This window comes from Ambystoma mexicanum, chromosome 5q, assembly GCF_040938575.1.
Source record: "Ambystoma mexicanum isolate Mex_15411 chromosome 5q, UKY_AmexF1_1, whole genome shotgun sequence".
Classification (NCBI taxonomy): domain Eukaryota; kingdom Metazoa; phylum Chordata; class Amphibia; order Caudata; family Ambystomatidae; genus Ambystoma; species Ambystoma mexicanum.
Window position 1 is genome coordinate 1195750743 of NC_090933.1, and position 26145 is coordinate 1195776887.

Sequence of the window (26145 nt, forward strand, 5' to 3'; positions counted from 1 at the left end):
GGACAGAGATGCTCAGGGAAGTGGCCCAGGTTAACACATTCAGACACCAATCCTTCTCCGCACTCAGTCTGTGCCTACTCGGAAGCAGCGGCGGAGAAAGTGTCACTCCAAAACTAAAGCGCAGCAGTAGCCAACATTAAACACAGGGCATGGGCTGGCCAAAGGTCAACTAAACATGTTATAACTAAAATCAGGTTTTTCAACAGGGGTCTTCTAGAAGAACGCCCACGGCGAGTATCTTCAACTACAGAATGGCGGACATACGCCAGAATATACACAGTCGGTCGATGCGCGTTACGCGAGCGCTAAAGTGCACTTCCTCCAACCCCTGAGTGTGTCCAAAATAGAGTCAGTGCTGCCCCCGGGACAGATCGCTTAGGAAGAGCTCAGAAAATAACGTCGAAGGATCAATATCGCGCACTCAATAAAAGACCATGAAAAGAATTTAACATCGGAGAGATCGAGCAGAGCCTCTTCTGCGTCGGATGGAAAACGCACCGAAAAATCATTACAATAATCAGATTAGCCGGGTGAGCGAGCTGAAACCGCGCAGCTGAGGAAGGCGCCTGCAATACTCTTACCATAGTAGGTATGCTCCATGACTTCTCCTCCACACGCGAAATATGCCTTCTGCAGGGCAGGCTTGGGTGCGAGCGGCACGGCTCCGGCGCCCAAATATTTCAATGACATTTAGAAAGGTCCGCGGAGCGCGGAAGCTGCCGTCCACCAGAGATGCGGTCCTCTTTTGTCTCCTTTCAGTCAAAGTCAGGCGTCCCTAACAAAAGACTCCCACCCCCAGGTCTGCCAGCATCAGCTGACGTGACGGCTCCGCGACCCCGCCAGATGGGGAACGCACGGGGCAGCCGCCCGCCACAATGCACAGCCGGCGCCCCCCACACTCCGCCGCAGCGTACCGGGAGGGAGCGCAGCCCCGGGCCGGTTCGCGCAAGGAGGCCGTCGCGAAGAGTGTGAAGGCTTCCTGAGCCCCGCCACCGCCCCTTATTAGCACCGAAAAATGAGATCGACATGGGTTTTACATCACGGCATCGTGCAGTGGGAACCGCGTGGATATTAGTTGTATACGCGAGGATCTGTGCTGTGGTATCTTTACACCCGATTCTACATGATGTGGTGCCCTGGATTTCAAGAGGGCAACGCGGTACCCACGTATCACTTTTTGAAACCCGTACGGATTACTACTGAAGTTAGACCATGTCGCCACCCCACCCTCGGACAGTGCTTAGAAACAGATCACCAGTGCTGCAAGCATGTCAGCGGTAACCTCAAATAAAACCGAATAACATGGCTGTGGCCAAAGACATGTATCAAATGTGTGGCGAGGTAGGACCTGCTACACGAATCTAGGATATGAGAGAGAGGGGCTGCCACCGGAAGGACGGTTTCGCGAATGCCCCCCTTGTAATGTACACTGGCTGGGGCGGGGGGAGGGGCATGGGTGTTGAGGACTCACTAGGAAAGGAGAGCCACCCCTACCCCTCTTGAGCGCATGCGATTTCCTGATGCCTTCAGCCGGACTCCTAGACCTATAGACCCCGCAGTCCCAAGGGTAGGGGGGACAATAATGCACCAGCTGGGACCCTACACCCCCTCTCGAAACAAAGCTGGGCATGGCGGGGAACCAAATGATTGCAAATCGCCCAGCAGCTGCCAGACGGAAGAAACCGAACCCGCACAACTTTAAGGCTTCAGCTGCTAATGATGAGAACGCGGCCCTAGAAGCTCTGGGCACGGCGAACAGCCAGCATTCTATACTTCTCCAGTGGACCGACACTACTAGGACCTGCCGTGGATCTAGAATGTGCAGCAAGGATAGCTCAGGGCCAACGCCTTTAAAAAAAAATTATTACTTACATACCGCTGAAATGTGCAAACGCTTCCACTCTGGGTGTTTCCTGGTCAGCCCAAGGCCTCCCTTACAGTGCTGGCTATCGAGAAGGAGACATCGCACTCTGCTGCTACTTCCTTTACAGCACAGAGTGCTGTGCTGTACTGCTGTAGCAGTCACCTTTCGCTGCTTATAGGAAGGACATCCGGTCCTGTTTTTTAGTTTCGACTACTAGGTGGTGCTGTAAGCGCTGCCCATCAGCTGAAAATATTATGGGAAGACAAGCCAGGACCGAGATGGGCGGGTGAGGAGGAAGGCATAGTCTGTGGGTGTTAAACACCCATTGATAACTCATGGCCCTCCCCACCCACAAAACACCACCGTGCAATCTCAGACATTTCCTTAAAAGCAGAGAGATGTAGCAAAGGTATTTCTAAGCAGTCTTCTGAAAAGTAATTACTACATTTCGGCTTTATGCCAGCTCTTGGTGTAATAAAAATGTCTTAGCTTCGTGTGCCTCCAGCCAACTGATTTATAAGCAATATATCTCCGTGCATCAGTTAATTGCACTAAATTCCTGTGAAAAACCAGCATTGGCAAGGCCAGCAGTTTTGACTCTTGCATAGGCATTTGCCTGGCATTACTATAATATGCCCAAGTAATAACATTTGCCAGATGTTCCATCTTGTGGACAGGTAGTACCACTATGGCAGTGCCAGTAAAATACCCACTGCATGCATACACAAGAGTCAAGTCTACTGGCACTGGCTTTACACGTGTGTTTAGTTGCATTCTGCTACTTGTAGTTTTGCACCTCACATTTTAGATTCAGTACTACTTTCCCCAGAATGCCAAGATCTGTGGGCCAACTCACACATGGATTAGGGAAACGTGAAAGCTTGGGAGCACCCCAGCAGAGGGAGGGCCCACATGCAGTGTGCTACCTCTGTAAGCTTGGGAGCACCCCAGCAGAGAGAGTGCCCACATGCAGTGTGCTACCTCTGTAATGCAAGCTTGGGAGCACCCCAGCAGAGGGAGTGCCCACATGCAGTGTGCTACCTCTGTAAGCTTGGGAGCACCGCAGCAGAGGGAGGACCGGCCCATATGCCGTGTGCTACCTATGGACTTGCATAGCCCACAGGGGGTCACGTCGTCTGTGGAGAGGGGGCAGTGATGGTTGACAATATACTCACTGAATTAGGACTAGAAGGCTATCGTCTCAGATGGGCCTGCTCACACCTTGGCATGCTCTCCCCGCCCCCACCTAGTCATATGTTACGCCTGGAGCTTGGCGCTCAATCAGCAAAATTTACAGGACCTATGGGTCCGCTTATGTTTAAAGAAAAGCAAATGCCAAACAAATCTATGTGGGGACGACGACGACCTGAAATACAGAACTCGGAGTAATATGAAAAATGCCTGCAAAGATGCCGCTCAAGAACAGCTGGCCATTGACGAGGCGCTAGTGTCCTGCTGAAGGTGGAAAGCGGTGACTAGGCGCGTCGAGCGACTCCATTTTCATCATCTTCCATGGCACCAGTGGTGACTTACCCAGTGGACAGGATCACAAAACTGGCATTGGGTGAGTGATGTGGAGGAGAAGGCAACTACAGTGATAATAAGATTAAAACTATGCATGGCTCCTCCTCGCGCAGGCTTTGCCTGGCACTGCTTTTATAGCAGTTAAGCTACAATAAGCAACTGAGAGGACTTAAAAAAAAGAATAACATTTGATTGCAAATAAGTTATGTAGAACTGCGATGCATTTGTAAATCCAATAGGGTCTGCCCTTTGACTACAGAGATGCATATAACATTGGTTCAATGACCTGAAATAAAGGTGCAACAGACAGGACAGACTGTAAGGCTTCCCAACGCTTTGAATTCTATATATTAAAGAATGGCATCATATATGCTATTGCTTCCATTAGTCTATATATCACGGTGTGATTCTTTGTGTGGCGATTAGTTTGGTTCTATGTGATATTACTGAAAACACTTGAGGGGTAATTTTTTACTTACAAATTTTCATCAGGAAAAAAAAAGAATTTCTATTTTTATATTTTATTTAGGAGGTCCCGGTCCCCACCAAGGCCGTTTCCCTATGTGTATAACCCCAGCCCAAACACCTCCCCACCTGCCACATGTTTTAACCCCTTACCCCACCCATATAATATATATTTTTTTAATTCAAATTGGATGTTGTTTTGAGGAATTTGTTTCAGTAAAAAATTCCACGAAAAAAAGTTTTCAGTAAATCATTGGATATCATTAGTTTCTGTGTTTTTTATTGTCATTTGCGCTGCAGGCCAGGCAGGCCTGGCATTTACATCTTTGTAACCATCTTTCTGGATTCCATGCCAAGTGTGCCTGGGAACGGTGACGGCAATGCAGCAAGAGCACCCCGTTGTCAATAGTCCATCTGGTCAGCTGACGCATGGGGGTGAGCCCTGAAATTCATTATGTCTGGCAGCCGCCGGTGCCACTCTGGTTCGAGTGCTTGTTTAAGGACCAACGTGACAACCAAGGGGACGTTGTTTTATTACCCACACAGATCCCATGGCACTTGTGCTTAGAGCAAAATTGGCACTTTGGACACGACAAGTGCCATTTGTGGACAGATTATTAGACTGTCAAAAACACATGTGTGCGTGCTAAGACTGGCAGGACAATGGTGAAAGAGCAGCCCAACATGCTACCATTGGCAGCCAGTATTTCTGTTCAAACTGGGCCACATAGATGAATTACTTCACTGTGTAGCTTGAAGTTTGGCCAGTGTTACTGAACAAATATTCCTTAAAATACACAATTTGCAAGACATTCTACCCCAGAAAGTCCTCTTTGGGTACTATTTAAACAGTATCACGAGAGGAAAGAATTGTCATTTGCCAATGTGGGTCCATTTTTCCATTGGTTACCTCGACATGTTTATGCCCCGGGTGTCTGCCTTTGTCTCTCTGTCTCTGTCTCTCTCTCCCCCCCATGCCAAGACCATATTTTTTTTTCTAATGCCTGAAAATGCATTTTAATTCATAATTGAGGTGCACATCTCCTCTCATCCCATTTCCTTCCCCCAACTCCACCAACCCCCTTTACCTGTCAGAGCCACTGGCACAAGTATGAGAAGAAATGGCATGGCTGCTAAAAGGCAAGGCCTTTTTAATTCTATATCCTGAAGCTCTTGCACATGGGCAAGAGCTTAATGCTTTAGCAAAAAAATACTGTGGCCTCATCTTTTGTTCCATAAAGGAGGTGCTGGCCTCTGCCAGGCATCCTTTCAACCAAGAGATGCAGTGATCACTCGGGCATGATCACTGCATCTCTTGGTTAAAAGGCTTGCCCGGTAAGGGTCAGTGCCACCATTTAGGAATAAATGGGGGGCGGGTGCTGAACCCCGCCAGGCATCCCTTTAGCTAAGAGATGCAGGGATCGTGACCCTACTGGCCGTTAATCCACGCCACCTTAAGGAGCCCCGCTCTACTGCCAATGACACTTTAACCCCATGCACAAACCCCAGTGCAAAGCAATCGCTTTAAGGATATTTGTGTTACTGTACACACAGTTGTATCGTGCTCAAAGCAAACTAGGCACAAACAACAGGTGCAGTATTTTTGTATCCACCTCAGAAGAATACAAAGGTGGAGGTGGTCAGACCAGATTCGCATCTGCAGTCCTCCGGTCACAAAGCTAGTGTCCACCTCATTGAGTTACTTAAAATGGTGCGGCCACGGACCAAGTTGTAATTGACATGGCTTTTAATGAGTTCCTCTTCTCTTGGGTTTATTAGCACCAAGAAACCATACTAGTGTACTTGCATTTCAGAAATGGACAAGATTAAGCCTCTGCACAGAAATGTGAGCATGTACTTTCGTGCCACACTGCACACTTACGCAATACACTAGGATTATAATAAACATTTATATTGGTACGAGCCGTGTTATCCAACACTAAGTTACTGTATACACACAGCTGTGCCACTATATAGAACTAGTTATGTATATACATTTGTGAGTCCATAAATCCACTTTTCCCCAGGCATTTAGTAATACGCTAAACACACTTTTATAGCTGTACATATCACGACACAGCTGCTCTCCACACACATGCTGCATTCTATGCAACAACATAGTAACTGTGCAACATGATATAACTGTGCGCACACAAGCGTTTTCCTCTGTACACACATTGCATTACTGCACGCATTTGTATGCAAGGCTCTACAGATGTTTTGGAGTGCGACTCCCATGATCCCTCGCAATTCACTAAGCTTGCTAGGACTGATGATGGTTGTAGTTTAACACATCTGGAAAGGCAAAGGTTGCCGACACCTGATTTATGGTAACACAAGTGTGTACTATAGGAAGACAAACAGAAATTAAAAGTGTACTATGTGCAGCAACACCAGATGCACCCAGAATATCAAGAGCGTTCCCCCATTCAACACTGCAACCAGGATATTAAAAGTGCAAGACACCGACGAGGGATGAAAAGGGCAGTACTAAAGAGGGCAATATGGCAGCACTTCCACCTGCTGGGGGTGACAGACCAAGTCCAGGTGAAATGTTAGGAAAACAGCATCTTTGGATGCCATGCTGTTCGATTCTTCTTTCCAGGGTTGATAAAATGTGTAAGATGCAGTTGGGTAAAATTGACAACTTATTAAAAAGAGGGTTCGAAATTACTGAGAGCTCGGATTCATTTAGCTCCTGCTCCTAGCCTAGGAGCGCCTGGTTAAATGGACACCAACAGCTCAGGAGCCACTTTTAGTCCCCAGGCCAACTAGTGACATACAAACGTACCTTTGTGGCAATAACTTGTGCATTTGGGAATGTTCAATAGAATCTTAAGGGCAGATTTAGAACAAATTTCAATAGATTACACATAAAAGGACAAAACGTTTACTTTTCTCTCTCATGTGAAAGTTACATTTGTGGCGTGCTATGTACTAGCTCCTGGTACCCCAGATGTAGCTCCTGCCTAACGATTGTTGCCTGATATTAAGTTGTTTTAAGCTCCTGCTCATCAAATCTTAATTTTGAACCTTTAAAACGATCCAACAGATCATTCTGGGATTGTGCAATATATGAAGGGTCGATACATTGCTCTCAACTCAATTTATTAGAATATTTTGGTAATCTATATAGAGAAGATCCTGCCAGTTTCTAAGTAATGTAATCATGGCTTTCACCAGGATTACCTACTCGTAGTACTTAATTTAATGACTCTGGAAGGATAACTAGTTGTGTTGGCCCAGCCTGGATATCAAACCCATGTCGCATGACATCATCCTGCACCAAGACAAATATGTTACACTTGAGCTATCCGGCGACCTTCTCTCAGGACTGCCAAAAGCATACGGATACTGAGCGAGACTCTCTTGCTTTCTACTCACACTAGCTCTGCATCCCTCAAACATGGCAACCTTCCACTGGCTGGCTGCGGGGATGGCAGCAGTGCATGCATTTGTATTGGGGTCCTTGTGTGGCATGCAAGCAGCCCCGGCTGGAGGTGGCATCTCTTAAGTACTCCAGACCCAAACCATCAAATACTAGGGGACTCGTTTTAGCTGTCTATATTGTTATGCAAGGTATTATCCACCTGATCATATAAAACAGCTTTTTTTATAACCCGGTGGAGTGCTAAATCAATGGAGCGTCCAAGAACAGATTAATACACAGCATGTATTACACAGGATCACAAGCTCCGCCCCTAAACCTCCTCAGGCTTCATTGTCATCACATGTTGATTGCCAGTTTCCCACACACAATATTAATATATTGCAGTCACTGTACATTAGAGAAGATTAGAAAAAGCAAACCAGGCATATCAGGGACCCACCTCTGTTATGTGTGTGCCCCATAACCAGTCTCCTTACCCTCATTTTTCTTACACTGACTGGTCCTTCGCACTGCAACTTCTCGTACAGACCCATTCACTTAGGTTTTCCAGACAGTCTTTCATTTCTATTCTCATTACCGCACCACCACTGTGGTTTACTCTCTATATACCTTAAGCTTGAAATTAAATTAATTCCAGAACAACTCCACTCTTAATGGTCCCATATGGTGGTCCTGTCCATTATTAAAACGTACATTCCTGCAGGTTATTTAAAAACATGAATCCAACCTGCACAAACAAATAATTTGAGAATCCAGCCCAGACCATAAGCGCAAGTGCAGGCTCAGACTGGCCCGCGAGGCAATGTCCGAAGTGCAGGCCCAAAGTGCTAATGTCAGCAGTTTTTTTGGTCCAACTGGGCCAGTTTTGTGGCTAAAATGGGCCAGTTTGATGAGTCACTTCACTCGGCAGCTAGCAGTTTTGACCAGTGCTACTGAAGAAATATTCCTTAAAAGGCATAATTTACATCACATTTTACCAAACCACTAGCTGTCCTTTTGTAGTTCACAGTAACACGCTGCTTTCTCAAACTAATCCTCACCAGGGACATTGTTGTGAGCAAAATTATAAGTCGTGTTTTGGTTAGCGGAAGTCGATCGACTGAAAGAAAAGCATCTCCAAATTGGTATATAGGACACTTTTTTTTTTACAGACATTTTACGGGTGGGTATTTTGGCACATGAAAATCCTTGCATGCACATTATTTGTGCATGGTTATATCAATATCACAGACATGGTCCCAAAAGGATCTTTGATTTTATGCAAAGTAGCCAGGAATTATTGGGCCATTTATCCCCATATCCTTTTCCATAGGCAAATTCTTGACACAATGAGAGAGAGTTACTTATATACTGAGTGAGAGAATATTTTATTCATAAACAGTGATTTATTTACAAACGGAGCCAGAGAAATGCATTTACAATATACAGACTGGCTGCAAACAAGACCATTCGAGCGCATAATTAGTGACCCAAAATGTTTGCATGATATTTATTATTTTACTTATTATTGTATTTATAGAGCATGGACCTACCTCGGGAATCAACAGAGTGATGTAATGAAAGCGCGCGGCGTAGACAGAAAAGGCCGGTCTTCTGGTTCTTTCCGTCCTGCAGAGAAGTGTGTGAGTGTGAGAGTGTGTGTGTGTGTGTGTTATAGTGACCAGAACAGCATAGATTGTGGCCACAAAATAAAAGCAGGTTATACTAGGCATTTATCAGGTAACGTATTACACTGGCAATGCTGGCATATCTTGTGAACCTAGGATCATGAAAATGTCATACACTTCTAGGCAATGTTGATAACATGGCATCAACTAGAGTCTTTTCATGCATTACCCCAGATAACCAGTAGTATATGCTATGACCCTTTAACCAATTTTTCTAAAAAGAGAAGAAAAGAAAATGCTATAAAAAGTGACGATTAAAACAATTATTTTAAAAATGTGTCTGAAGAAACACCAGATTTTCCCTAGATTACTTCGGGCTCCCATTCTATTCTAGCTTGTTTGATCTAGTTTGTGGAAGATGTTAATGGCTCTACACTAAAGATATTCAACTGCCATCACTGACCATGAATTGTTTACAATGCCAGTACCCCCTCTGGAGCCACCCTACTTGAGGGGTAAAATGTACACATTTATTTAAAATCTTACTTCTTTCACCTAGTGCAGTCGGCATCAAGGCACAGTCGCAGCATGATCACCATAATTATTATGCACGAGTGCTGGCCCGAAAGTTTGTGTTGCAGAATACACCTCGGTGAGCTTGGGGGTAAGGGGAGGATGGGCTACTCAGCAGCTGCCTTCCTACTGCCTTGTGCATAACAGTGTTTCTAGTCGCTGAACATCTGGTCTGCAGAACGATAAACATAATTTATGAGTAGGAGTGGTTTCCCAGGCCGGGGAAGAGGGGAATACCTAGCAGGTGCCACCTCAAAAGCCACCCAAACCCCAAACGTTTGTAGGAGAAAATAAAGCTCAGTTAATGGCCTAAAATAAAGTGAAAATAAAGTGAACTGAGAAGGGCTTTCCTGAACCAGTGCACCAGTGACTTCTACCTCTTGCTTGTTATCGTGATGAAAGGATACCTTTTGGATTGCACCTCTTGCTTGCTGGCAAAATGAAATGGCACTGGTGTGAGGTGTACATACATACTTGCATGCCTGAACATTTTGCTTCAACAGTGTAAATCTGTGCAACCATTTCCAAGGCCAGTGCATTCAATTTAAGACTGCCTCATCAGTGCTGAAAGCAAGGCTGAGAACCAAACAAGAACTATACCCCATGTAAAAGACATTTTGAGTGTATTTACTTCCTAAAAGAATTCAGCAGGCTCAGAATGTTTGTTGAAGAACATTACACAGACAGAGGAATGTCCGGGATTTAATCACCAGTACGATGTTCCTGGATTGCCAGTATAGAAGGCAGAGAAACTTGTATTACGAATATGCCGTTAAAGAGAACCTTTATCTGCAATTTAAATGTAATTTGTATTCAATGATTATCTTTACTATGCATTTTAGAGTACAAAACGATATAAAAAATAAGGCCTAGTGCAGCCTCATGTGAAACACTATTTTACCATATGTTTACTACATTTCAAATACGGCTATGATTAATGCAAGCAAAAAAGACTTGCCCAGACATATCCCTGTAATTGCTAAGGGCAATTTGAAATAGTCAGGCAATCCCCCTTTCCGATACCTCTGCACAGAAATGCAGAATACAAAAACAAAGGAGGATAAGCAAAAGCATGGTTTATCGAGTTTAGGCCAGTTCCCTGCTGCGACTGGCAAAGCAAACTGAATAGCTTTTCTTAAGTGGTCATTTAGGCTTTTAACTCCCCCACTGGCTACTGGTGAAGATTAACATGTTGCCATCTTGATAACCTGCATGCCACAGATCAATGGAGGCTGATGGTTGTATACGCTTGTGCGCATACACATACACGCGCACACACACACACACACTCTCTCTCTCTTTATGTTACAGCCTTTAGTTTACTTACGAGCCAAAAGGTGTTCAGTAATCACAGACACGTTACCCTTTGGTATGGCAGCAGGGAATACCCACAGAGATGAGTGAATGTTGCAGTGTGACTTATTATATGTAAATTCAATGATAGAACCAGGGAAATCCTCCATTGTCATATGTTTAGCAAACATCCATTATAAATCCACCAACCCAAAGTAAACCCTTTTCCTTCTTGGCACTGTATGTATTCTTCCTATTGCTAACATATTGATTTTGTGTCAGGGACGTGTGGTTTATGGAATGGCATTAAAAACTGCTCCAACTGAAACTACTTGGCAGACGGCACATCCAACAGTGCAAGGCTAAGACTGCGCAGCACTTGCTTACAGCAGCCTTCCCAAATCAGATTGAAAAGCACACTTAACGATATAAACGGTATAAAAAATTTGACGGTTATTATTGTTCAATTAAGTGGTTCACGGTATCTTTAACGGTATACCGTTATATCCCTAATCCACATTTGGAAAATGAACTGGAACCAACATTTGCACACTTAAATCCCAAAAAGAAGAAATGCCAGGTTTCTGTACAACTTCCGATCAATACAAAAAGAGTGCACTTTGTAGATGGAAAATAGATCTACCAAACCATGTACACATTTGCATAGGGTGCCATGTAAAGATTAGGGAACGAAATTGCAAAACATGCATTTCTTGAAATATTTGATGCACAGCAATTTCCATGTCTTCAATTGTGCACACAGATCCCTAGATTGCAGTGATTTATATTTTATTTATTTCACATGTTCGCATCCAAAGCTAGGGCCAAAACACTAAAGGACCATTTTAATATTGCGAGTGGATTCACTACTCCCTTTCTGTGTGTGATGAGACTGGTAGAAATCACACCTAGTCACAAGGCAAAGGATGAGTGAAAAGATATACAATTGCACGCATACAGAACCCAAGGAGTATTATGGAACATTGAGAGGAAGTTGGAAGCATTGTTGTAAGCAACTGGAGATGGCCGAGCAGTGCTGAGCCCATTTGGAACACTGACTCCATGCAGACTGTGACTAGCATCTAGAGAGAGCTATGACCAGTCCATTCTGGAAATGGATTGGCATCAGCTAGCTGAAAAAAAGAGCAATTCCAGACTGACTCGTGTCCCTGCCACTTCTCCAAATTAAGACGGCACATTAAAAAATGTAACTAAATGCCTAAACGTAACTTTCACATTGTACACACAGACTGTAAATACAGAGGGAATAGAGAGCTGGCAATGCATTTTGTGAACAGGAACACAGGTGTGTTGTATTCAAAATGCCCTGAGCTTTTCCCTTTTTGAATTGGATATAAAGTGAGATGTTATTTCCTTAAAACCCAATGCATCTTTGTATTGCATGGGTATGATTTAAACTGAATGTACAACAGGTGCACTTAAACACAGACAGTTTTCTTAAATGCAAGCACCACTAAACTGAATCCTTGACAAAGGGTCCCCCGGCCGTAGTGAAGTCGAACAAGTATCGCCCAGTGCGATGGGATAAGCAAAATATTGCATGCCGGAGGGATTTTAGACAAATATTATGTTTGTGAAAATTTAAATTAGCACAGAGAATTCATCCTATTCTTAGAAAATTGTGTAAGCACTTGAAACCATGCAGTCTCTTATCTTTGAATGCACCAGAAGACAGTTGTGTAAGGTGGAAGGGGAGCGGGGTCTGAACATGTTACTGGAGGAACACTTGATAGGAATATATTTAAAGCACTGCACACAGTGTAGGGTGACATGGTATAAGTTGAACACCGACACGATGGGTACAATTGGTAAAACATTTGTTGGGGGTTGGAGAAACTCCTATTTTGCCCTATAACTAAGATGGGAGTAGTCTCGACCATCAAATAATAAATAACAGTCCTAGTGGAGTCTGTCAAAACAAAATAGCCTATGCTAACAAAACCCAATGCCTGCCCTATCTCTTATACAAATAAGTGTAAAAAGGAGAAACACATGCAAAAAAAGAAAAAAATGTTCAAATGAATAACTGTGGTTGAACCAGCTCTCCTCCCCACGTTAGACCTCACAGGCTGGCCCTGTAGGTAGGATGAGGCACACTGGCTTGGCTTCCAACACAAACAGTTCCAAGACGTGGTCCGAGGCCTGTATGGCCTTTTATGTTTAAGTCTCTTTTCTTGACTTCCAAAAATAATGTTTCAACCAAAAAGTTCACAAAGGTCCCCCTCTGTCAGGCTCAGACCCTACACCACAGAGTTCTCGTAGGTTCCCCTCTACCGGGCTCAGATCTCCCACAATATAGTTCAACACAAACTTGCAAGGGGTGCTCCCTTCCCCAAGCGTATTTCACTTAGGGTCTCCCTCGGTCAGGCTTGGACCATTTTCGGATGTCAAAGGCTTTCAAATGTGCCTGGCTTTCTTTGCAGACTACTGCAGGACAAATTCGACTCAAAGTTTACAGTTCAACTTTCACTTTCTCCTTCTCTAGGAGTTAAACTCCTTTATTTCACTTTTGCTGTTCATACGCTTTATCGCTTCAAACAATTAAATATTTTTCCACTGAGACCTTCGAGTGGGCTACTTCCTTTCGCTGGACCACTCGATTACTTAGTATTGCTGTTTTCGCAGCTGTCTTTTATTTCAAAGTTTATTCACAGGTATGCCTTTCCTCATGTGTCATTCACACGCGGGCAGTCTTCACTTGCGATAGACTGTTCCTACTTCAAACTTTAACACACACCAGTCTTTCAGGTCGCTTGCCAAATCACCGGCTGTGTGAGTCTCTTCCTGGTTTTGTGAATCCAAATATACGAGTCAAGGTTAGTAACACAGGCTTTGCTTCGCCTCCCCAATTCTGTCTTTCACCATGTAGGGTCGCTGGCATCCTTGAAACACAATGCAGTCTTCACTTGTGGGGTCTGGCCTTCTCTACGTGTCTTTCACATCCTGTTGGTTAGCAACAACGTCTAGTAAGGAATTCTTGGGGTTTTCAACCTGCTGCTCTCGTCCCTTGGTACGTTGCTGTGCTCCAGTAGGTTTGCCTTCATCCCAGAAACCTTTCTCGTACTCGTACTCGTGTTCCGCCTTGCTCAGAATGAGTCTTTGGGTTCTGCCTTTTATTCGTGTGAGGAGAGCTAATTGGTATCAAGTGTATGCACTTAGAATCAAGTGCCTGACCCGATTAGCGGGACATGTCCAGTATGATGCGTGAAAGTTAATGTTGTTATGAAAAAAGAGGGGACGGGGGATTTGGGACCTCAGAGCATCCCAAAACATAGGATGGGTTGGATAAACAAAATAGGGTGAAATACAGTGTCAGCATCGGCTGGCTCACCCCCCACTCACCGAAGACCCCTCACTCAGGTGATCCTCCCGCACTGGTCCACCCCCAGGGTCTCAATCCAAAGACGATGGCAGTGCCCTGGCCACCTGAGAGAGATAACCCCCGGGGACTAACGGGTGAGACACCCTATGGCTTCTTACAACAGGCATGTGTATTTAAAGCTGCACACAGCTTTATTCAAAGCCCCAAGCACGTATATATTGAAAGTAGTAAATTCATGTTTAGTGAAAATCGAACACATGTTCATTGAAAGCTGCACATGCATATTCTGAGAATACTGCACACAAGTGCAAGAATCATTGTAAGTATTTGTTTGGAATTTAAACCCGCAGGAGCCGAAGCAAGCAGGCCTTTCTCTACATTTAAAAGACCCACAAATAGCCTATGTATTAACCACATCACACAGGGGAGGCAGGGTGAACGTATGTGTGTTATTATTTTCCCTTGCCGGCTCTCCGCTTCTCCGGGCTTATCTGGCCAGCTTTCAGCTTCTCCGGGCGCATCTTGCTGGCTCTCGGCTTCTCCAGGCTTCTCTCACCAGCTCTCGGTTTCTCCCGCCCCTTGAAGACTTGCGGCTGTTCCACAGCCCTGGGCCACTCACACATGCAGCAGAACCTTCTCCCGCTCGCCACTGGATACCTGTTCGCCTGTTGTCCCACAGATGACAGCGGTGTGCTCCACTGGGATGCGTATGTTGGCTGCTCAGCGTCCCGTCTCCTTCGGTCCCTGTCCTCTGCACGGCAGCTCCCTTCAGCACACAGTTCCTCCAGGGAGGATCAGACCCTGAGAGAAGCCCTTCCTCTTTATCTCTTGCCAGTCTAGGTGAGAGCCGGTATATTTGTTTTGGTTCCACGGATGGCTCTTCATTCATCCTTCATGTTCGTGTCAGTATTTACAGAGCCATAATTTTCCCTACTCTTCCTCGGCACAGTATGGTTTTCCTCAAACAAATACGTCTTTACTTCATAAAGTAATTATGAGCAGAACGAAGGGAGGTTGTGGTCTTAGCAGTGTGTGGGGTTGTGGCTCTCGGGGTAGAGTGGTATTTGTCATTCCGCATTCTCCCTCGATAGTCTTCACTTCCTGTGGGATATCCCACCTAGCACCAACCCCAGGGGGGACTATCTGGTAGCAGCCTCACCCTGCATGGCCCCAAGGGAAGGTTCCCCCTTTGGGGGAGAAGTGACGATACTGAGGTATTCACACACAATGGGGGTTCCCCAGAGCGAACCATTTAAGACATTTCTTTGTACATTTTTATTTGCAGTGGTTAGACACTATTAAGGCTCGGCAATAACTTAAACTGCTGATTCAATCTAACAAACGGCACACATTTAAACATTGATTAAAACAATTTGTATTCCTTGTATTAAATTCCAAAGCAAAGGCCTTTAGTTCCTATCGCTCCGCATCTAAAAAGACAGATACATCTTGCCATTTTCAATTCATAAAATCATGATTAAGCATGATGACACAATTAACAAAACCGTCTAGATATACACCGATGTGCGATGTGACATCTCTAATGTATCATTTGGAAGTAGAGAGACACAACATCGTTCCCAGTTTACTGAGGTATTCGTCACAATACACTGGCTGAAAAGCAGCAATGTTATAATTGAAATAGATTGTGTGTTCAGATAGAAGCAATAGAAATGTTTAGAGTGCCTAATATCCTTTACATATGTATAGATGTATAATTAATTTATATGAAGTTGATTTTATTACTTGTTTTGTACAAACTGGTAATCGCTGGACCCTTGGAGCTCCATTTAGGTAACGTTACCTCCCAAGCAAAACCATTCAAAAATTCTTCTCTACGAACGGGTGCCCATATTTAGCCATGCACCCAACATGTCTCCTGCATGTCTGCCTAAATAGCCTTAAAACACTTCACCTTGAAGTTGGGTTTTTGAACCCCTTACAACAGGGGTGTGCAACCTTTGGCACACCAGATATCCTGGCTAGGAATGAGCGAGTGGTCATCCAAAACCTTTGTAAAGCCAAAGGTTGCAGATCCCTGCCTTAAAGTGAGCAAGGGGGATGTACATGTCACTTCTTCCTGTTATAAAAGAACCATATCCAATTATATAATCCCAAACTAACGCTCTCCACTTGAAAGATTTTCCTTGTGTCCTCCACATACTGTGTGCATTGTGCTGCTTAAAATGTTCTTGTGAAATGGAAGAGCCTAGGACTGCCTGATAAAGCAGACTGGATCCTTAAGCTCAGATATCTATGCAATGGAAACATGGACAGCTCTGGTCAACGATTGCATGGTATCCTTTAGGGAGGAATGGGGTCCATTAATTAGTAAATGGGGATGGGACGTTCACTAGAGGACCGGGGATTGAGTTGCTGTATTTGCCTCCCATCATTCCCCTTCTTACTGAGGGTCGGGTGAGGGCTGGTTAGGGGGAGGATCAGGAAGTATTGGGGAGGTGTACGGAGCAACTGAAGAGGAAGGAGATAAGTCAATTCGTAATCAGGGGGGGTGCTATATGGTAGCAGGAAGGGTGCCCAGGGAATAAGGGATCATCGCCCTGGGCCGATGGCCACCATATTGTTGGAGTTTTTTACCCGTTTCTGCTGTCTGACGAGCGTGCCAGTGAGATCTACATGCTTGAAATCACCACCATATGTTGGGGAGGGTGAGGAGTGGGTTCAGGGGGTTGTTTTTCTGATATGTGCTCCTTTACATTTTCAATAAAAATGTATGTTAAACAAAGAAATGTTCTTGTTACTGACCATTTATTTTACTGCTATTCCCTTATGAGACTGTTATTCCCTGAACATCCTGGGTCTGCTACTCTTGTAGTCTCCCCAACAAGAATGAGATCACACATTTTAATACAAATCGCATATGGACTTTCACATGTTACAAGACATTTGAACAGCATTTAATTTCCATATGAAGACCACGCCACCAACTCACAATATTGCTAGGATTCAAACAAACTAAAGTTTTGGTTTGTAAAAGACCCTGTTGCATGTGTGTTCCTCTCAAGTCCTTCTTTAGTAATACTTTGAAATGTCAGTCTCTTTTTTTATCAGAAGGTAGATGTAGGTCTATTGCTACACTTTTCGCTCACATTTGTTCCCCACAGAATGTGGGGTCGGCGGGCATGAAAGACGCCACGCTGCTCCCCTCCCCATTCCACACCCACCAATATTGCCCGACACCCATGCAGCCATCAATATGTTTGGTGGTAAAATAAAAAATAAGCAATAATAATTCATACAGTTGTTGGTCGAGCAATAGACAATACCATCTTAATTCACAAACAATGAATCCAATGGCATTTTAATGTGGTTAATGTTTCTGTATAATTCTTTCAACTTAACCTTTATCATTTCTCAATTCTTCTCCTCCATTGTATAATCTATAACCTAGCGCATTCTCCTCCATCCTAAATTGTATCTCCTCACAGGAAATCTTTCGTTACAATGGACTATCTTTCCAAGAAGGTTATACATTTATTTTAAATTTCACTGCATAACTACAAGAGTCCTATTCCTATATATGTATGAATATATCAAACCCAAATGTATTGCTTTCAACTAGTTGTGCATGGCAGGAATTTGCAGGCGCTTAGCACGTGGGCACCCACGTCATTGGCAAAAGAGAGGACTAGCCCAGAACGCTGTAGGGCACATCCACGGCAGTAACCGCTTAAAGTTACTTTTACAGGAAATTACATCACTGGCCGTTATCAGTTTCCAGTCAGTAGTTTAAAAGTGCCTGATTAGCTTATCACAAACTTGAGCTACTTTTGAATCCAAGGAAACCAATGTCGTTCAAATATACACATGGGTCATTATACCCGTCAACCTTTTGGAATTTCTAGAACTATGAATCAACTGCTTTTCTAATTACAAATGATCATTTTGTAATTATTTGTAATGATTTACAAATTACCATGTGTGCTTAGGAATTTGCAATACCTCAATGTAAAGCGTTGATCATAGGCTCAATGCTTAGCAAATATGTTTCCCACCATTACTCATCCTTCTGGAGCTTGCATCTGCTTAGAATCACACGATATGCATAGTCCATCATCTAGTAGTTGGTCTACGCAATAAAAGACAGGGGTTGCCAGAACGTGCAGTCATACCCTCACTGCCGTATGTGTATGGGTATCCACCATGCTCCTCCAATTCACCATAAGAGCATCTACTTATCCTTTGGTGTATATGGGGTCTTGGGACAGGGTTTTTTATTTCTTCTATACAGACACATACACATATTTGTGTTGGGTCGGAAGAAAGAAGGACATGCTGAGGACATGATTAAATATCTTTTATTAAATTATAATTAGAAGGCCTAACTTTCCCCATTTCTAAAGGGACTATCCTGCCTATCTAAAGAAACTAAAGGTGCTTTTCAGTTGTCAGGAAGGACAAAGTAACAATACCCTCCGTCCAAATTAACTATCTGGCCCTACCAATATATTGAACTAAATTAAATATACCAAGTGAATATCTTATCTTCACCTAGTGTTTTCTTGTTTTCCAATAGGCTTTTTATTTAACATCTTTCTTTATGGGACCCAATCTCCTTGTATACACTCTTAGATCAACTCTTGTAGCGGTTCACAGTTAATCTTGGCTTTTGTACTCTCTGTGGTTCTATATTTTAGAATATCTTCCCTTCAGATACTTTCTCACACTCGTGTCATCACTTATAAACTCTTTCCTGTCTTTCCATTCAAGCCTTCTTGGGGTAGGGTTATCTTGACCCCCTATTTAGGCTTTCTCTGTCTTACAATGTCTATTTTTCCTTATTCCTTCAAGAGTTTTATATCCGCCCTCTCATTGCGTGATTCTCGATGAGACTTTCTTCAATTCTGAGGTGTAAGAATGTATTCCCTTCCTCCCAGGGAACTTGGCTCCAGTCTTTGCTTTTTTTCCACCTGGGTTGCTTATATCCCTCTCATCCTATAGGTTTTTCATTTCTATTCTTAACGCGTTTCTCCTGAAATGTCTCCTCCTTGGGACTGCAATGAGTTTCTCTTCTCATATAATAACCTTTTTCCCAGTTCAGGTTATTCGTTACTTACTTAAAATTCCATTTACAGAGTCTGATCATTACTTTCTCGTCCTTATGACTGGGATGAGTTTCTTTGGATCTATAATGGTGTCCCGGGGACTCCCACTTCTCCTCGTTCCCAACCGGTACCTCTCTCTTAGTCGGAGATGGTGGCAGGGCTCGGTTGTGCTTTCTCGCTCTCCTCACTCTTCGGCTTCCCATTCCCTGTTCCACGTTGGGTTACTGCTCTGCACTCGCACTGTCAGTCAGAAACTCTTCATGCTTCCTGTACCGGTGGTCTCAGGGTCGTTGTTTGGGCATCCTGCCCACCATGCTGCACTTGTGGTCACGCCACCACCGGATAGCTTGTTCCTTACTCACAAGTCTTTCTTTGCATCTTTACACGCCAGTCGTCTGGTGTCTTGTACTGTCATTCTCTACCTCGTTTAAAGTTGCAGGCCCCACACCTTGCCTTTGCTCCACCTCCACAAGGAGTAAAGATTTCAGCTTCCCCTGCGTACACGGCTCTCCTCCTCGTCCCAGTTAAATATACCCCTCTTGTTGAAGAGACCGCTTACTTTTAGTTTTCAAATGGGTTTCTTTTCCCATTGCCGTCAGCCAATGGTAAATACGCCACATTATCTGTTTAAGAGATAGTCCCATATTTGCAGCTACGGTAGATGGCCTAGGGAGTTGCTTCCAGGAACAGAAGTCCTTGTACCCAAATAGGGAGTCTCTCCCGTTGAGGTCCCACTTGCCTCGACCCCTAGGAAAGGTCTTGCGAAGCGGGCTCATCCCACTACCCTCATGGGGGGGTTCCTCCTTGGGGACAAGGGAAGAATACCTGCGATTCATCACATATTCCACCAGTGAAGTTAACACCAAATTACTAGCGCCTTTATCACCACGGAACATTTGTAAAGCCAGCGTGAAGCAAGAGAGCCATTTTCAGGCGATCTAGAAGCGGCTTGACAGTGGGCCCAAGACCGCACAGAACATTAGATGCGGATTAGCCAATACCAACAACTGATGAAGGCAAGAAGGAGAAAAAAAACACGAAGGGAGTAGTAGGTAGTGGTGGCTGCTACCATCCTCACCCGCGCTCTCTAGTAAGGCAAAAGATACAGGAACAGGGGGTAGGCAGATGGAAATTATTTCTCCCAGTACCACCCTTGCTGCCTTCCATTAGTGCCTAGATTGGAGTTGAAGATAAGAGTCGTCAACAATGAAGACAGCAAGGAACAAAGAGGTCGCCTCCTCCAAGGTCTCCCTTACAGCCTGAGCAGAGACTGCAGATCTCCATGCTATGTATTCATCTGCCAATAGATAAAAGTACATTTTAAGTATGCAGAAAAATGAATGTTTGTGAAAACTTCAAATTGATTTGCAGAATATTCTACATAGAGATTGTGCTTAGCAGTATTGTCGACAATAGTACTATGTATGTCTGTGCATACATTTAAGTCCCCAATTTTGTGGGACTGATGAGTGTTCTAAAATCCGTGGTCAGTTTTGATTGTGATAAAATCAAGAATTGGCAAAGACTTTGAAAACATAGGGATTTGTTTTTTGCCTGCGAGGGTTCACACAAAATATCTTAATTGGGAGCATCGTGTGAGTGTGTGTGTAAGTGTGTGTGTGTGTAAGTGTGTGAGTGTGTGTGTAAGTGTGTGAGAGTGTGTAAGTGTGTAAGTGTGTGAGAGTGTGTAAGTGTGTGAGAGTGTGTAAGTGTGTGAGAGTGTGTAAGTGTGTGAGAGTGTGTAAGTGTGTGAGAGTGTGTAAGTGTGAGAGAGTGAGAGTGTGTAAGTGTGAGAGAGTGAGAGTGAGTGTGTGTGAGAGAGTGAGTGTGTGTGTGAGAGAGTGAGTGTGTGTGTGAGAGTGAGTGAGTGAGTGAGTGAGTGTATTATTTTCCTTTCATGTTGCTCACTATGTTTAAATGTGCCATTTTTTTATTCCTTCCGCCGACTACAATTGACGGGAGCTTTTTAACTAAAGTTCAATGGGATAATTGTATATACACATAGGAGATCAGTAATTTTGGACCTGACTGAAGGCTAAGCTATGATGACGATTAAGATCGTTGTATCATGAGATTGATGTGAACATGATCAATTTGGAAAGGTCTATCAGAAATTATGGTACAAGTGGGATTGACTGATGGCAGTCTATCCAGGATAAATTGTACTTGCACTATGCTTTGTATAATGGTTAGAAATGTTGTGGCAGATAATATTATGGACGGTGACACCCTATATCAAATATGTACGCACTATGCACTTTATGGAAATGAAATGGGAACATTCTGTTAGATCGCACTTTACACTGAATTAGCCACACAATGAGTTTAATTGTGGATAACAAAAGTATTCCCACTGATCCTTTTTTACTCAGAGATATATGCATGTGCACGTCTTACTTCTGATTCGATAGACATCATTTAATATGTTATTTGCAACGTTGATAGCCAGTTTCACTGTGTGCCAGTCAGTTAGAAACTGAGAGACTATACTAGTCCTCTTTCGATGTGCATGAATTGAGTAACAGTAATGTGTATATACTTGCCCAGAATGTGGGGAATACCATGTGATCAAGCTACGAGCTGTAGCGAAATGCGTTATCCCCTTGATGGCCTCACGTGTAACATTGGGCGCGGGTTGCTAATTGATTTTAAATTTCATGTTTTTGGACGATTAAAGGATAACTAACATTTTTGTCATGATTGACTGAAGAAACCACTCTGTTCCGGCAGAACCCACACTTTGGATTAAGTAATTCTGATGAAAGCAAATTGCAGCTTTCCGGGCGGCACTCTCCTCAATAAAGAAATCACCTGGATACGTGAAAAAAAATCTCCATCATACGTCCTTTATTTTAACAAATACAGTGGACAAGTAGCTCAGGAGAAAAACAAAACAATGCGTTTCACCCTTACGGACTTCGTCAGATTGTAAACATAAACAAAAGGCTTTTCTTTTTAAACACTTTACTAATACGGTAGTCCCTCTTTCTTTCCATTAAACATAAAACGTTGTTCAAAGCTTCTGTTTATCCGAGTGCCATCTTGGAATAGTCAAATGCTTTGGAAAGTGTTAGCATTATCCTAGTATCAATGACTTTTTATAAAGTGCTTGGTGCTCATAAAATCGTTACATACCATCAGCTAATTAATTTGCATTCCCAACATATTGGTTGTTACTATAAAGTGCATAGTGCTTGCCATTCACAGAGAAGTACGACGCAACATAACCATTGCACCACAATGCTAAAATACTTTCCAAAATAGTAGTTTGAGTACTTTTTTGTGGTTGCGCAATTAGCTTCTTTTTTGTTTTATGCACATGTAATCTTATTGCTCTTTTAATAAATGGAGATACCCCACATAGTCTACATTTGATTGTATCCTTATTATGATGTCTAACATCCCAAGTAAAGTACATAATGTGTAATGTGCAAATGTCATTTCCCTGTTGCTAAGGTGTATAACATTTTAAGTAAGGTGCATAGTGCATCGCAGCAACACCAATCCAACAATAAACTACATAGTGCGTCTTGCGCAATTTGCACTCCCCATCGCTAAAAAGTCTAGCACTGTAAGTAAAGCGCATAGTGCATCACAACAGCGATTGTCCAACAGTACTGATGACTTATTGATGTTCTTAAAGGTGCATAGTGCATCGCAGCAACTATAATCCAACAATAAAGTGCATAATGCGTTTTGTGCAAATTGCATTTCCCCCATAGCCAAAGTATCTAGCGCTTTGAGTAAAATGCATAGTGCATCGCATAGTGATTGTCCAACAGTACTGATAACTTATTGATGTTATTAAAGAGGGCACATATTAGAGCATTACATTTCCTGTTACTTAAAATGTCTACCGTAAAGTGCATAGTGCATTATAGCAACAATTAACTAACCATATAAAATTAATAGCAAAGTATGAGTTAAAAAGCCAATTGCCAGAATAAAACGCATAGTGCTCATAATACGCAAAACCATTTGATTATGTAAAGCATTCTTGTCTTCCAGATATATAAAATGTTAATTGCACGGAAAATGAGGAAGGAATAAACATGTTTTTCAAGTGTAAAAAAAGCCTGTAACAGATTGACAAAGTGCATACAAATTTAAAAACTCCCTTCATCGAAAAATTATGTAAGGAGTGTTGTATGAAAGAAAGTGCATTAAAAAAGTATCAAAAAAGCTAAGCAACACTATTATAATTTCACATTTTCTTCAGTATTGATTGTATTGTACCAATTGTGTTAGCAATAGTCTAATTTCCCACAAAAGTATAAAGCTCCTCGTCCTTGTTATGACCACCCGGGTTTTTGTGCGATAGTCAATGATATATTTGCATTCTGTTTATCTCAACTTTAGTTCTCGATTGCCTCCTCTCGGGTGTGGTAAAATGTTATCTATGCCAAAATATTGAAAAGAAGAAAAGTCTCCATTATGTTTGTCTTCAAAATGCTTGGCCAGTTGGTAAGTAGGATCTTTATTTTTGATGGCTCAAAGGTGTTGTAATATTTGAAGTAACTTTGTGCTACCTATGTACCAGAGGTTGCAGCCGCATGTAATTACATAGATCACATAGGTTGTTGCACAGGTAATATGCTTAGTGATGGTCACTTTCCTCTGGGTTCGTGGATGTACATAGCATTTAAGAGATACCCCATGTTTGTACGCTTTACATTTTGGGCATTTGTAAAAGCCACCCTGGTGGTTTGTTAACCACTGACTTGTTGGCTGTATCGAGGTTATGAGGAGACTCAGCGATAGCTCAGATTGTAATGATTTGGCATTCTTCTGAATGCAACCTTTGATATCTGGATCCCTTTGTAACAGCTGCCATTGTTTGGCCAAAATTTTCTTGATGTCTTTTGTGCCATTATTGTAAACTGTAATAAACCGTATATTTTCAGACGTCGTTTCCAGTGATTTCTGTTCACTTTTCGGTTTATTTTTTCTGAAAATATCTGCCCGAGTTTGTTTGGCGCAATTGTTGAATGCACTGTTAATTTAGACTTTTTGTAGCCTCTTGCCACAAAATTGGTCGCTGTTATTTTGGCATGCTCTTCAAAGGTTTTATTCTCGCTACATTCTTAGAATTTCACCGTATGGAATACTGTTCTTTAAACATTTCGGGTGTGCACTCTCCACATGAAGCAATGAGTTTGTACAAGTTAGCTTTCGATAAGTTTCTGTCGTTATTGTCTCGTTTATTATCGTGATCTTAATATCCAAAAATACCACCTCTGTTAAATCATGATGTTCGGTGAATTTAAGATTCATATCCTGTGCATTCAAAATATTAAACGACATTCATTCTTGCTCATTGCCTTCCCACAATATAAACGAATTGTCTATATAACGACGGCATAGAGCCACCTTGTTGGTATGTATAAGTAGGGTTTCTTCCGAAAATAGGTTAGCTTCCCAAGCCCCCATAAAGAGGTTTGCATATGTGGGTGCTACTGTCGTACCCATAGCCGTTCCACACAGTTGCCTATAGTGATGGCCATCAAATAGAAAAGCAATGTGTGAGGCAGAAGAGAAGCATGTCTAGTAACATTTGCAAGTGGTCTCTGAAGCTGGTGGATAGATACCTTTTAATAGCTTCCATGCCCTCCCGATGTTTAATGCATGTATATAAAGAGACAACGTCCAATGTTATTAGTAGATACCCTGGTTTCCATGGTATTTGATCGATTGTTGCAGAAAATCAGATGTATCCTTAATGTAGGATGGCAAAGTTTGAACAAACGGGAAACAGAAAACGATCCAGATATTTTGATGTGTTTTCTAGCAGAGAGTCTTATCGATGCAACTATTGGCCTACTCGGCGGTTTTCTCTTACATTTGTGGATCTTGGGCAGAAAATGTATAATAGGCAAAATTGGAAAATCCTTTGTTAAAAAAGCCTTCTCTTGTGGACTTAATAGGCCCATTTCATGCCATGTTGAAAGTTTTTGGTCATATTCTGTTTTATATGACTTGTATGGATTTGCAAGTAATTTCTCATAGTTATTGATATATATATACACTTCCAATACATACATATTCTTTCACCACCCTAATAGTCACACCCATTGATATTAGAAATAGAAATGATCGCAAAAAAAATAATAATGTAATGCAGTACGTGGAAAAGATCAATGCACCATGGGAACAAAACCAGCTCATAAAAGCAACAATTAACACTGCTCATCCCCAACTTAAAGAGTTCCAATTGCTTCAACAAAAAAAGGGTTGCCACTAGAACAAATCTTTCCGCAAGATGCACTTGTACATCCCATACCAGCTATTGATACCATGGCCCCTCTAATATGCATCTTCAAGAGCTCTGGAAAAGAACTAAAGCTCTCCCTAGCTAAACTCAAACATGCTGATTATCAAACAAGGGTTGTATGTTGCTGCACTGCACTATTTCACTGTTCAGTGTACCAAATCTTATCCCTAACCGAAGCCGAGACTTCCATCCTAGCTTTGTTGATAGCTTGTTCCACGCACCACCCCAGTCTACAGCACTGCCCTTTCTACTATTCATATGATTTTACAGTCCATAACAAACCTGCTTTGGTCTTTCCTGTCCAAAGCCAGGTTCAAATATAGGCATTTATGAGATCAGGCCATATTTCACTTGTTACACACAAAATAGTTCTGTTCTAGCTTCTGCATTAATAAGCCCTCATTCACGGGACTAAAGCGGTTATCACACCTTTCAACCAAGGTTCCACAGGCTAGTTATTAAGCCAATCCTTCACTGAAGGGTAAAGACCCAGTGTGAATCAGCATCACGCAATAATGTGTAATCCTGGACACTGTTCCAATGCACCTTGAAAGTGTTTGTAACTGCGTTGTGTGGCAACCAAAGAAAGCACTTAAGACAAGGAGTACATTTTAACTTGTTTCAACAAAGTCAGGCTGGGATTGGGATAAATGCCTATATGGACTAGGGGTTTACCTACAACTAAAAAGAGCATCCCCCTAAAGCAGTGTGTAACATTTCAAGTTGAAAGCTACTAGCAGCCATAAAA

At 42.8% G+C, this 26145-nt stretch overlaps 1 protein-coding gene across 16 annotated transcripts in view; it reads right to left on the minus strand.

Moving 5' to 3' along the window:
- Positions 1-26145, minus strand: part of PTK2 (protein tyrosine kinase 2) — a 1463565-nt gene that overhangs the window by 1238090 nt on the left and 199330 nt on the right. For 4 of the 16 annotated variants that reach the window (XM_069621694.1, XM_069621691.1, XM_069621693.1 and 1 more), the window contains exon 1: positions 582-719. The exons of 4 other annotated variants lie outside the window; for them this stretch is intronic. In XM_069621694.1, the coding sequence (XP_069477795.1) occupies positions 582-690 (109 nt within the window). In that variant the 5' untranslated portion in view covers positions 691-719. Of the gene's footprint in view, positions 1-581; positions 727-26145 lie in introns of those variants that run through there. 8 more of the 16 variants (XM_069621689.1, XM_069621688.1, XM_069621687.1 and 5 more) reach the window with 4 other exon arrangements.